Source organism: Somniosus microcephalus, chromosome 1 (genome assembly GCF_052327205.1).
Source record: "Somniosus microcephalus isolate GS21.2 chromosome 1, FLI_Smic_1.0, whole genome shotgun sequence".
Lineage (NCBI taxonomy): Eukaryota > Metazoa > Chordata > Chondrichthyes > Squaliformes > Somniosidae > Somniosus > Somniosus microcephalus.
In genome coordinates, this window is record NC_140987.1 from 84,103,340 (window position 1) to 84,117,390 (window position 14,051).

Sequence of the window (14,051 nt, forward strand, 5' to 3'; positions counted from 1 at the left end):
CCAGTCGCACGAGCACATGGTGTCCAGGCAAAATAGATGTGCATCTACGGAAGATAGATGGCTATGGAAAATAGATGGACATCTAGAGGATAGATGCCTATCTATGTAGGACAGAAGCCAGAGGCTCATAGACGTAATTTCTAGGAGTAGACTTGGGTCCTCATGGCCCCACTGATGTGCAGCAAGGTGTTCTCCAGCACTTTGCTAGCAGGGAAGTGCGGGTGACCCATGAGAGGGATGATGGTGGGAGTGGATGTGGAAGTGGGGGCTCCTCTCTAAGCGCTCACACATCTCCCCCCTTGCCAACTCCTCAGTCAGAGCCCCAGATGCCTCCCCGGACAGTGATGGCTGAGTCTGCCTCTGCAGAGGAGCAGACTTTGGCGGAGCCCTCACGGTCTTCAAAACGCAGAGGACGACCACCAAAGGCATCTAAGCAGGCACAGCAGGGAAATGAGGAGGCTGCCTCTGCTGAAGCCACAAGGGTACCACCATGTAGAAGCACACCGAAGCGAAAGAAGCTACACAAATAGAGTCACAAGGGTAGTCACTTGGGTGTTTTCATCAATATTATTGTTAAGTTTACGTTGAAATAATCTTTTGTATAAAATCATTTGTTTTCAAAGCTATGCAGTCCGTGATAAATTTGTGTGCACAATTGGAAGTGGCAGAGTGAATGGTCAGGGCTACCTTAAGATCCAGCAATGACTGTGAAAAGAATGGATTGGTCATTGTCGGGATGCTTTATGGTATGGATGTGGGGCGTAGCCAACCTGGCGACGCATGTGCCAGCCACATGGCTGTGCTGTGTAAAGTTAAGTAAATCTGGCCATGATGAGGGCATCCCTGACCTCACGGGCAGCAGTGTGCTCGCATACTGGTGGCATCTGGACCGCCGGCTCCTCCAGCTCTTCCTCATCCTCCTCTTCCACCTGATGCTCCTCCTCCTTTGAAGAGGCTGTACGCTCTGCACCTTGTTCCTCATCAAGCGCTAATCCCCGCTGCTGCACTATGTTGTGAAGGGCGCAGCAGACCACGACGATTCTGGAGACCCTGGCTGGTGCATACTGAAGGGCTCCTCCAGATCTGTCAAGGCATCTGAATCTCATTTTGAGCAAGCCTATTGTCTGCTCTATGACACATCTGATGGAGATGTAGCTTTCATTATAATGTTCCTCAACCTCATTACTTGGTCTCCTCAAAGGTGTCATGAACCACGTCTTCAGTGGATAGCCCTTGTCTCCAAGCAGCCAGCCAGTAAGTCTGTTTGGAGGTGCGAAGAGCTGAGGGAGGGTGGACTGGCGTAGGATGAGTCACGACAGCTGCCAGGGAACGGCGCACACATGCATGATGGAATATGGTTGCAGACGAGCTGCACATTGAGGGAGTGAAAGCTCTTGCGGTTGCCAAAAGCTCCTGGGTTATGATGGGGTGCCCTGATGGCCACATGTGTGCAGTTGATGATGCCCTGCACCCGTGGGAAGCCAGCCAGAGTGGAAAAGCTGCTCAGCAACACCGGCTTTATCAGTGGCAAAGTTGATATAATTGGCTGACTTGTCAAACGGGGCATCGGTGACCTGTGTGATGCATCTGTGGGCGGCCGACTGCAAGAAGCCGCAAATGTCCCTGGAAGGAGCCTGAGGTGAAGAAGTTGAGGGTGCTGGTGACTTTGACAGCCACTGGTAAGGCATGTCCACCCGCTCCTCTGGGCTGCAGGTCTTCCTCCAGCAATGTGCAAATGTCTGCAATGACCTGGCGCGATAGGCTGAGCCTCCTTTGGCACTGCTGCTCAGTCATGTTGAGGAAGCTCATCCTCTGCCTGTATACCCTGAGTTGGGGGTTTTGGCTCCGGCGCGGTGCAGCCCTTCTAATCCCTCTGTCCTGTGCAGCATCAGGGCATTGAGGAGAAGGTTGGTGGTGGTGGTGTTGGTGCTGCTGGTGTGCCTGGTGCTGCTGGTGTTGGAGCTGATCGTGTCCAGATTCTGAGGACCAAGGTGAAACAGTATAAAGGGCACCCATGCTGATGGAATAGATGGCAGCTGAAGTTGAGATGACAGAAGCAAGCTGTCAATGGTGAGAGAGGTTGTTCCAATGAGGTGACACTGGATGGAGAGTTTGCGCCAAACACTTGCAGCCTGCATAAAGCTCAATCTGTCTTCCAAATGGAGTAAGCAACAGTTTCTGTGCTTGGAAAGTGAACAGCTGTGAGGTGGGCGCTTCTATAACATATTTCAAGCTGTCAACTAATCAGCTGAATCAATGGCCATTCAACTCCCGCTTCAGCTTAACAGACGTAATCACCGAGCAGTGTGGACCCCATGGGCGAGCGGTTAAAAGGATTATTAAGGGTCTGTTAACAACCAAATAATTGTTTAAATAGGGTTGCCCATCTCTGTTGGTCGGGTCGGATCGGAGCTCACAGATGCGCCATTGGGAAAGGTGCGTTGCAGCGGGTTGACAGTGGGGTCCTGACCCGCTGTCAAAAAAATCAAACTTCCCACTCGACCTGCCACCGATCCCGCCCGCTGACCCTCCGGAAAATCCAGCCCACAGATTTAGTTTGGAATAACCCTTCACGAATATAGTACAAGCTAAGGTTAGGTTGTTGGGCCCTAGAGTGATGGGGCATGCATTGATGTTGCGAATTCCCACAGAAAGAGCTCCAAATAATGAGGGATGGGGAGTAGGCACATAGTACAAAAGAGATGTACAATTTGACTTTGAAAGAAGCCTTTCAGTATCCAAATAGTTAACTTCTTGATATGTAAAAATGAGTGGAAAACCAGTCTGACGTCTTTGTGATACTTCACCTTGTAATGATAGGGGTTTCAAATAATATGTTCAGAGCTACTTGTAGCCTCCCCAAGAAATTACCCACTGACAGCTCCTGATTTTGCATCTGACTGTTCTAGATCATTCCATTATTTGACTACGCCATTACAACTAAACCAAAGAGAAAGCATTTGCTTGGTAGGTGCAAGTACACTCTAGTGAAGAACAGGAAGCAAAGATGTAAAATTGAACAAATTATTTACAGTATGACTTGTATTAAAATCCTTACCTTGAAAATGCCAGTTCTATCCTTAGTTACCTTATACTCCAGGATTTCAGTTATGCATCTCACCTGGAGATGGTGGACTTTACTTTTGCTCATTCATGTTGGATGCAAAATATTCTAAATATTCCTTCTCCTTGTTTTGATCCAAACCTAAGGTATTGGTTTCTGTCTTGTTTTGTCATCATTGTAAAGCTATTTAAACTATCTCTATAATAATGTTACCCATAACCTTTTATTAATTTGCCATGTCTCTAATTATTAGACTATACTCTTGTCAAATTGGAATGTTGGCCCTCCTTCCAACCAGGGGAGGGGAAATGTGGAGCTATTCCATTTATACTGCTGACAATTCAAATGTAATGCAAAGAATTAACTTTCAGAGTTGGGCAGTGCCTTTTCACAAGTATACTGCCTTCAATCGTCTCTAGGTCCTGTTTTGTCAGAGCAGTTTTAAGTTGGTGTCGGAGTCCCTCTGTGGAAGCAACATTTTCATCCCAACCTGCGCAATCCCGATGGCGCAGTGGTGCATTTTTTGGGGGTTCTCAAAGCTGCTCTCAGATTCTGCAACCTGCCTACCAAACTTCTAAACCTGTGAAGTCAGTTCCACTGTTTGCAACTGCTTGCATCATCATGATGTGCTGATTGTATAATGAAGTGATTATTCCCAGGCCTGTCTTGAACTTGACCTGGGATATAGCAATGTGGGTCATTATGTTGCTATATCTTGACATCACGCTTCCGGTTTGCACTAGTACAGTCTTGCAAATTGTGGGCATGTGCAGAGCATGATGAAATGGACCCACACTTTGTCGTAGATATAACACAAAGATGCCTTTAGTATTACTCTCTACTTGGGTGTGCTTCCTAATTGGAAGCCATCATTGGCATTTTCTAGTGTACTGTGGGGGAGAGAGGATGACACAGCTTGAAGCCAGAATAGAAAGAACTTGGCCTAGAAATTCAGTAAGGCGCTGCCAGCTTTGCGGCCAGTTACCGCCCAAAGAGGGCTTCTGCGCCAATAGAGGAGTTTGCGCTGATATTCAGCGCAGCGGTAATGGCGGCGGTAGCCGTTAGCGCTGCGCCGGCACCGATGACATCATCGGTGTGCGCAGTGCCCCGCTACCGCCCCGCTACCGGCCCGACCCCCATATTGAGTTGCAGCCGCCTCTTCCGCAGCGGCCGCAAACAGCGATCAGAAAACGGGGCCGTACTGTAGCCTTAGTGGGGCGCTTTAAGGTGGAGGTGCGGCCAGCCGCTTTTTCGGCGGCCGCCTGCCCGCACCTCCTTCCCCGGCCTCCTCCACTCCCCCCCCCCCCCCGCGGCATTGCCGGCTGCTTTCCGCGAACCCGGCACTTCTCCGTGGTGCCGGGCTCATTTGCCGGCACTATCCAGCGGCGATCTCCCCGTTGCAGGCACCTCCCCTTAAGAGAAGGAGGAGGCCTGCAGTACCGCAGCCTGCCGCTCCGTAGCGGGTGGCGCAGCGGCACCTAGAGCGCTGAAATTCAGTTTCAGCGCCCCAAGCGGGGGCGGGCACACCCTGGAATAGCGCCCGGTTCCGACTAGGGGCGCAAAAACTGAATATCTGACTGTTGCAACTGGCTCCGCGCTCAGCGCTAACTTTTGGGCGCACGCCAGCTGGCGGGCCCAAAGTGAATTTCTAGGCCCTTGAATTTATATAGCGCCTTTCATGACTTCAGGATGTCCTAAAGTGATTCACAGCCAATGAAGTACTTCTGAAGTGTTGTAATGCAGGGAAACGTGGCAGCCAGTTTGTGTACAGCAAGGTCTCACAAGCAACAATGAGATAAATGGGAAAATAAGCTCTTTTAGTGGTGTTGGTTGAGGGATTAATGTTGGCCAGGACATTGGGAGAACTCCCTTGCTCTTCTTCAAATGATGCAATGGCACCTTTATGTCCACCTGAAAGGGCAGACATAAACTTTGTGATGAAATATGCCTTCATCAGACCTGCTTGTATTTTACCTGCTTGTATTGTGTGAACCACACCCTTTTGTTCCTATTGTGTGTATTGGCTACGCCCCTGTCTTTTGCCATATAAAGGTCTCAGGAGCTGTATGAGTCACTCACTACCAGATGAACTCGATGTGGGAAGACCTGCTATGCTGCTATGTTCTTAGTGATTAAAAGCCTTTAGTCGAATCCTTTAAAATCCTTGTCTTTGAGTTATTGAAGGCACATCAATTTTAATCACTAAAACACCAAGATCGATCGACTCCTGAAACCAGAGCGCTTGGATCTGGACCCCCATGCCTCAGACGCAGCCACACAGTTCGGACACTGGTTCCAATGCTTCGAATTTTTCATTGCAAACTCATCCACTGCCATAGCCACAGCCGAAACCGCTACCGGAGACATGAAACTGGGAATCCTGCAGAACTGGGTGAGCCATCGGGTCTCCCCCCTCATCCAAGATGCCACCAGCTACGAGGAGGCCTGCACCATCCTGAAGGCCCACTACGCGCGGCCAATAAACGTGGTGTACGCCAGGCATCTTCTGACTACTCACACGCAGCGGCATGGTGAGTCACTAGAGGACTTTATACTAAACCTAAAAGTACTGGGCAGAGACTGTAACTGTAAGGCCGTGTCTGCCATCGTGTACACGGAGGAGCTGATTCGAGACTTCCTTATTGCGGGCCTCAGTTCAAATTATATTCGGCAGAGACTGTTTGAAAAGGAGGGACTGGACTTAAAACAGGCTATAGATATAGCGCGATCGCTGGATATGGCCCAGAGGAACTCTGAATCCTGTTCCCCAGGCCACGCGGCCCACTCCGCCTCGTGCGCGCCGTGGGGGCCGCCATCTTGGAAGCCATCTTCACCTCCCAGGTCTCAGGCCAGCCCAGCACCATCGGAGCCCCAGCCTCCACCCAGGAGCCCCACTACTGCCGCGATGCATCGGGGCCCGAAATGCTACTTCTGCGGTCAGGACAAACACTCCAGGCATCTGTGCCCAGCGAAGGGCACCACCTGTTTTAAATGCGGGAAGAAAGGACACTTCAGCAAAGTCTGCAGAGGGAACCCCGCCTCCAACTCCACCACTGCCGCGTGTGTGCCATGGGAGCGGCCATCTTGGAAGCCATCTTGTCCACCCTCATGGAGTCCACCATCTTGCCCCGACTACACGGACCTCCAGGACCCACTGGTGGCCTCGATCACAGTGGATCAATCCAGGCCACATCCGTTGTCTAAATCGATGATGGACATAGAGGTAAACGGGAACAAGGTTAAATGCTTGATTGACTGCGGGAGCACCGAAAGCTTTATTCATCCTAGCCTGGTAAAACGACTTTCTCTAACGATAGTCCCCACACAGGGCAAAATCGCCATGGCCGATAAGACTCATACCTCAAAAATTACAGGATTCTGCGTGGTTATGTTGTCGGTAAAAGGCAATGATTACAGAGATTTTAAACTATTGATAATGCCAGATCTCTGTGGGAGCGTGATCTTGGGTCTGGACTTCCAGTGCCACCACCAAAGTATCACGCTTACCTACGGTGGGTCCCAGCCGCCCCTCACAGTGTGCGGTCTGGCTACCCTGAAGGTCAAGCCGCCCTCTCTGTTCGCCAACCTCGCACCCAACTGCCGACCCATAGCGACCAAGAGTAGGCGGTACAGCTGGGAGGATAGACGGTTCATTGCGTCGGAAGTAGAAAGACTCAAGCGGGAGGGTATCATCGAATGCAGTACCAGCCCGTGGCGCGCCCAGGTAGTAGTAGTTAAGGGTAGCGAAAAGAAGCGGATGGTGATAGATTATAGCCAGACGGTTAATCTATACACCCAGCTAGACGCCTACCTTCTGCCCCGCATAGCGGATATGGTTAACCAAATTGCGCAATACCGGGTGTTTTCCACCATCGACCTAAAATCGGCATACCACCAGCTTCCCATTAGGCCGGAGGACTGTCCATACACCGCCTTCGAGGCGAACGGACGTCTCTACCACTTCCTCAGAGTCCCCTTTGGGGTAACGAACGGGGTCTCGGTCTTCCAGCGGGAGATGGACCGCATGGTCGATGAGAACCAGTTAACAGCCACCTACCCATACCTAGACAACGTCACCATCTGCGGCCACGACCAACAAGACCACGACTCGAACCTCGTGAGATTTCTGAAAACCGCCCTCAGACTCAATCTCACCTACAACGAGGATAAGTGTGTCTTTAGCACCACGCGCCTCTGTATCCTGGGCTGCGTGGTGGAAAACGGGGAAATCGGCCTGGACCCCGACCGATTGCGCCCCCTACGGGAGCTACCCCTACCAAACACTCCCAAGGCCCTGAAAAGGTGCCTGGGGTTCTTCTCCTATTACGCCCAATGGGTCCCCAATTATTCCGACAAGGCCCGTCCCCTCCTGAAATCAACGTCCTTCCCGCTCACAGCCGAGGCCCACGCCGCCTTCAACAGCATTAAACACGACATTGAGAAGGCCGCGCTGCGGGCAGTGGACGAAAACATCCCTTTCCAGGTCGAAAGCGATGCGTCCGACTTCGCTTTAGCAGCCACCCTCAACCAGGATGGGCGGCCCGTAGCCTTTTTCTCAAGGGCCCGAGATCAGGCACTCCTCGGTAGAGAAGGAGGCCCAGGCCATAGTGGAGGCAGTGCGGCACTGGAGGCACTACCTAGCCGGCAAACGCTTCACCCTGCTTACCGACCAGCGGTCGGTAGCCTTCATGTTTAACAACAAACAGAGGGGGAAGATCAAGAACGACAAAATTCTCAGGTGGCGGATCAAACTCTCCACGTTTGAGTACGACATAATATATAGGCCGGGGGCCCTCAACGAATCCCCCGACGCCCTATCACGAGGGATGTGTGCCAGCATCCAGGGGGACAGGCTACAGGGCCTCCACAATGGCCTCTGCCACCCGGGGGTCACCCGGCTATTCCACTTTATAAAATCCCGTAACCTGCCCTATTCCATCGAGGAGGTCCGGTCTATGACCAGGGACTGCCGCACCTGTGCGGAATGCAAGCCCCGTTTTTTCAGACCCGACCGAGCCCACCTGATCAAAGCTACACGGCCATTCGAGCGCCTGAGCTTAGATTTCAAGGGACCACTCCCCTCCACCGACCGCAAGGTGTACTTTCTCAACATTGTGGACGAGTACTCCCGCTTCCAATTCGCCTACCCCTGCCCAGACATGACCAGTGCCACGGTCATCAAGTGCCTCGGCAACCTGTTTTGCACGTTCGGCATGCCTAACTACATCCACACTGACGGGGGCGTCGTTCATGAGCGATGAACTGCACCAATACCTGCTGTCGAAGGGGATAGCCACGAGTCGGACCACTAGTTATAACCCCCGGGGTAATGGGCAAGTGGAGAGGGAGAACGCGACAGTGTGGAAGGCGGTCACCTTAGCACTAAGGTCTAAAGGCCTCCCCACCTCCCGCTGGCAGGAGGTCCTCCCAGACGTACTCCACTCGATAAGGTCGCTACTGTGTACTGCTACTAACGCCACTCCTCACGAGAAGATGTTTGTTTTTCCCCACAAATCAACCTCAGGAGTATCCCTACCCTCGTGGCTCTCCACCCCAGGGACAGTCCTGTTACGGAAGCATGTGAGGGGCCACAAAACGGATCCCCTCGTGGAGGCAGTACACCTACTCCACGCAAACCCACAGTACGCGTACGTCAAGCACGCCGACAGGCGTGAAGACACCGTGTCCATAAAGGACCTCGCCTCGGCAGGAAGCGACGACGACGATCCATCACCACCACCCCCAGAAGAACCTCCACCATCCCCAGAGGTATCCTCACCACCCCCAGAAGTACCTGCAACACCCCCGGCACATGGGTATGCCCAGGAGGGCACCATGGACTCCCGGTCGGAACCCGAGGTACTGTTGCGACGTTCAGGAAGGACTATCACACCCCCGGACAGACTAAATCTGTAGAAGGGGTGAATGTGATGAAATATGCCTTCATCAGACCTGCTTGTATTTTACCTGCTTGTATTGTGTGAACCACACCCTTTTGTTCCTATTGTGTGTATTGGCTACGCCCCTGTCTTTTGCCATATAAAGGTCTCAGGAGCTGTATGAGTCACTCACTACCAGATGAACTCGATGTGGGAAGACCTGCTATGCTGCTATGTTCTTAGTGATTAAAAGCCTTTAGTTGAATCCTTTAAAATCCTTGTCTTTGAGTTATTGAAGGCACATCAAACATATTTATGTTTCATCCAAAGTTTGGCACTCTGACAGTGCAACACTCCCCCAGTACTGCATTGGAGTGTCAGCCCAGATTATGTGCTCAACTCCCTGGAGTGGGATTTGAATCCACAATCCTCTGACTCAGAGGTACGAGTGCTACACTAAGGCAAGGCAGTTAATATAAAGTATTAACACCTAAAATTGTAGTTCAAAAAAAAATTCAACTGTCAGCTATCTCCTGGTCTAATTTTATTAGAATAATAATAACTGAAGCCTGCCTAACGTTATTTTCTTTAACTACTGGCTGATTTTAATTTGCGTGGCTGAGTCCTTCCCCAGACTTAGCTAATTGTTCAGTGAGATAAAAAGAGAAAAAGTGCAAATACCGGAAATGTGAAGTAAGAGCAGAAAAAGCTAATAGTATACAGCACAACATTTGAAAAAAGGAAATATATTATATCGGAACCATTGCTTTTTACATCCCTCTTTATCTTGGTCTGTTATACAGAAAGCCTCACTTAGGAACATAGGAAAACAGGAGCAGGAGTAGGCCATTGAGCCCCGCTAGCCTGTTCCACCATTCAATGAGATCATGGCTGATCTGCGACCTAACTCCATATACCCATATTCCTTAATATCTTGGGTTAACAAAATGCTATCAATCGCAGATTTAAAATTAACAATTGATCTAGCATCAATTGCCATTTGTGTGTAGAAGAGTTTCCTAATTTCACTCCTGAAAGGTCTGGCTCTAATTTTTAGACTATGCCTCCTAGTCCTAGACACCCCAACCAGCAGAAATAGTTTCTCTCTATCTACCCTATCTGTTCCCCTTAATATCTTGAAAACTTCGATTAGATCACCCCTTAACCTTCTAAATTCTAGGAAATACAACCCTAATTTGTGTAATTTCTCCTCATAATTTAACCCTTGAAGTCTAGGTATCATTCTGGTAAACCTACGCTGCACTCCCTCCAAGGTCAATATATCCCTCCTAAGGTGTGGTGCCCAGAACTGTTCACAGTACTGCAGGTGTGGTCTAACCGGGGCTTTGTACAGCTGCAGCATAACTTCTACTCCTTTGTATTCTAGTCCTCTAAATATAAAGACCAGCATTCCATTAGCCATTTTGATTATTTTCTGTATCTGTTCATTACATTTTAATGATCTATGTACCTGGACCCCCAAGTCTCTTTGGACCTCCACTGTTTTTAGCTTTTCACCATTTAGAAAATATGCTGTTCTATCCTTTTTAGGTCCAAAGTTGATGATCTCACATTTGCCTACATTGAAATCCATTTGCCACAGTTTTGCCCATTCACTTAATTTATCGATATTCCTTTATAATCTTATGCTTTCAACTGCCTACAATGCCGCCTGTCTTTGTGCCATCGGCAAGTTTAGATATGTGGCTCTATGCCATTATCTAAGTCGTTAACAAATACTGTTAATAGTTGAGGCCCCAACACAGATCCCTGCGGGACGCCTCTATTCACATCCTGCCTTTAGAATTAGAGTGCCTACCCATTATCCCTACTCTCTGTCCCCTGCCGCTCAGCCAATTTCCTAACCAGGTCAATAATTTGCCTTCAATTCCATGGGCTTCTACCTTAGTTAACAGGCTCTTACGAGGGACTTTATCAAATGCCTCCTGGAAGTCCATATAAATAACATCCATAGACATTCCCTTGTCGACTACTTTAGTCACCACCTCAAAAAATTCAATCAGGTTTGTCAGGCATGACCTACCTTTCACAAATCCACACTGGCTGTCTCTGATCAACTGAAAATTTTCGAGGTGTTCAGTCATCCTATTGTTAATTATAGACTCTAGTAATTTCCCAACAAAAGATGTTAGGCTAACTGGTCTATAATTCCCTGTTTCCCTCTCTCGCCATTCCTAAATAGCAGAGTGACATGCGCAATTTTCCAATCTAAAGGAACGGTTCCTGAATCGAGAGAACTTTGGAAGATTATAGTTAGGGCATCTGCAATGTGCTCACCTACTTCCTTTAAAACCCTGGGATGGAAACCATCTGGTCCTGGGGATTTGTCACTCTTTAGTGCCATTATTTTCTTCATTACTGTTATTTTGCTTAAGTTAATTTTATTGAGTCCCTGTCCCTGAACCAATATTAGTTTCCTTGGGATTTCCGGCATGCTATCCTCTTCCTCTACTGTAAGTACTGACGCAAAGTAATTATTCAACATGTCCACCATTTCCTTATTATCGTTGACAATATCACCGCTTTCAGTTTTTAAGGGGCCAACATTGCTCTTGACTACCCTCTATTTCCTAATATAATTGTAAAAATTATTTTGTGTCGATTTTGATATCCCTTGCAAGTTTCTTTTCATAATCCCTTTTTGTAGCTCTTGCCTCCGTTTTTCAGTTCTGACAAAGGAAGGGTCATTTTATGAAATTGAACTCCTGGTGAGGGGCCTCACCACCAGGAACACGTATCTAAAATTCGGGCACATGATCCCCACGATTTACTGCGAATTAAAATTTAAAAAACTTTAACTCATGTTTTCTCTTTTCAGATGCTAACTTGTTTAGTATATCGAAATACTCATTGTCATTTTTTTTAACCAACACTGCACTGTGCAACTAGCACACTGCCTCAATTTTAAATTGGGCAGGGAAATTCCTCCCTATTAAATATGCAATTCTTGCGACCACTCCGAAGAAGGAGAATATTATTTATTAAAACGTTAAAATCAATTGATGTTATGGATAGGGACTGACTCAATGAAACTCTTAAGGATAGTGTTTAAAATAACTTCTTCATTCTAGAGACTCTGGTCAAATTATTTGAAAGGAGTTGCTTTCAGGCTCTATTATACCTTGTCCCTTATTATAAAATCAAATATGCTACAGACATCTAAACAATTCTTGCCAAATTTATTGTACTTCCCCAATACCTTAGCTGAGATGGGGAAACTAGACAGTGTAGGAATCAAATCTGTGGGCTGGATTTTGCCAATGGGGAGCTATTGGAGGCGGGACTCCCACTTATTGGGTTTTAGTCCCGCCTCCATCGACTTCTGGCCAACCCACGCTATTTTCCCTTGATTGACCTTGTTAAGCCCGCCCAGCAGGTTTAGCAGGCCAATTAAGGGAAAGCCGGTTACAGAGAACGTCAGCGTATGACGTTTCATCTGTCAAAAATGTTTGACAGATGAATTGTCATTGTTTGACAGCTCATCAAACCTCTTTTGTGAGCAGAAATTAGATGGCTGTTGCATCGGAGAATGCAGCAGCCGTGTGTCATCTTTGCCGGTGAGAAGCGAGAGTCTCCGGCTCCCCAACTGTTGAAGCCTGCAGGAAGAAACAAAGGTAAATAAACATTTTCTATCACTTTCCACTCACCTCACATATTTACCTCTCCACACTTGCACCCATCACTTACCTCCACAGCACACTTTTGCACCCCTCCGACCCCCGCAGACACACTGCTCGCCTCGGTGACCCTGGCGGGGTTTCCCGACGTGAAGCCCGCGCCCCTGGTGGAAAAATGGAGATAATCCTCTTAACTGCCTGTTAACTACCTGTTAACAGGCAGTTAAGTGGCTGTAATCCCCTTCCCGCCTCCAGGAGATGGGACCCGGCGCGGGTCGGCTACCCGCCTCCTGGGAAGATGCCCGCCCCCAAATTCTGCCATTTTTCTGGCAGTCCCGCCTCCAAACCTGCCTCCCTAGGGCTGGCAAAATCCAGCCCTGTGTCTCTCATGCTGTAATTTGGTAATTAAATATTCCACGTTTGCACATCTTTATTGTACTAAATTAACTAGTTATTAAAGTCCTAAATAAGTTATTTCATACAACTTTTCTGGACATGAGATAAAGGATGTCAATCAACTTCCTCTCAGATGATCTTAAGCCTCCCTAGATTTGCTGTTGAGGCTTGACGTCATCTGATGCACTTGATTAAATTGTAGCCTTGTAATTCACTCCCAGCTTTTAATTCTGTATATGCCGATGTGCCCAGCAGCATACCAAAATCAAATGAACATCATTTTCCATTTGTTTCAAAGGACAGCATGAATGATTGAACCTTATGTTCTCAGATTTATGCGGTTTCTCAAACCATCTACGTGGACCCTTGAATCCAGAGCAGTAATCAAGACAAATTGACTTGAAATAGACTGCGACTGTGTTTTCAAGAAAAGTAATTGAATGAGAAATAGAGTTGTTATTAACATGCCTGAAGTATACTGTTTCCAAGCTGTCGTAGTACGCAAGCCAATGATGTACTTCAACCTACCAAATTATTGCTGCCTGTAATTAGCCAGAAACCTGTCAATGTTCTGTCTTTCAGGTATAGGATCAGTTTACTTTCATGCAACTTTGAGCTTCCTCGGTCAGATGCTGGACGAGCTAGCAATCCTTTGGGTTCTAATGTGCGCCCTGGCCATGTGGTTCCCCAGACGATATTTACCACGGATTTTTCGACGAGACAGGTAAGGCTGGACCTAAAGGTATTAAATGACATATTCCATATAGCCAGCTAAAAGCTGCAAAAATGAATTAGTACATTGATGACCCATTAGAAAAACTTTTGTGTGGTCAGGATATATTTCTTTCGGCATTTTGATAAAATACATTGTGAGTCAAAATGTAGTATGAGAATTCATTAAAAGTTCTATGAAAAATTTTGTAAATTGTGTTCTTAAATAAAACCTGTACTGGCATCTCCTTTTACATCCCTTAAGGCTTCAACGTTTTATAGTGACAGAAGCATTGTGGAGATATTAGTTGTTTTGTTCATCTGTTTTATAAAATCCCCATAAATATATAATGAGACATTGGG

The 14,051-nt window shown here is 47.9% G+C and overlaps 1 protein-coding gene across 2 annotated transcripts in view; it reads left to right on the top strand.

Moving 5' to 3' along the window:
* Positions 1-14,051, top strand: part of acer2 (alkaline ceramidase 2) — a 107,346-nt gene that overhangs the window by 12,316 nt on the left and 80,979 nt on the right. For both annotated transcript variants that reach the window (XM_085983937.1, XM_085983940.1), the window contains exon 3: positions 13,560-13,701. In XM_085983937.1, coding sequence (XP_085840063.1) covers positions 13,560-13,701 — 142 coding nt within the window. The remainder of the gene's footprint in view (positions 1-13,559; positions 13,702-14,051) is intronic.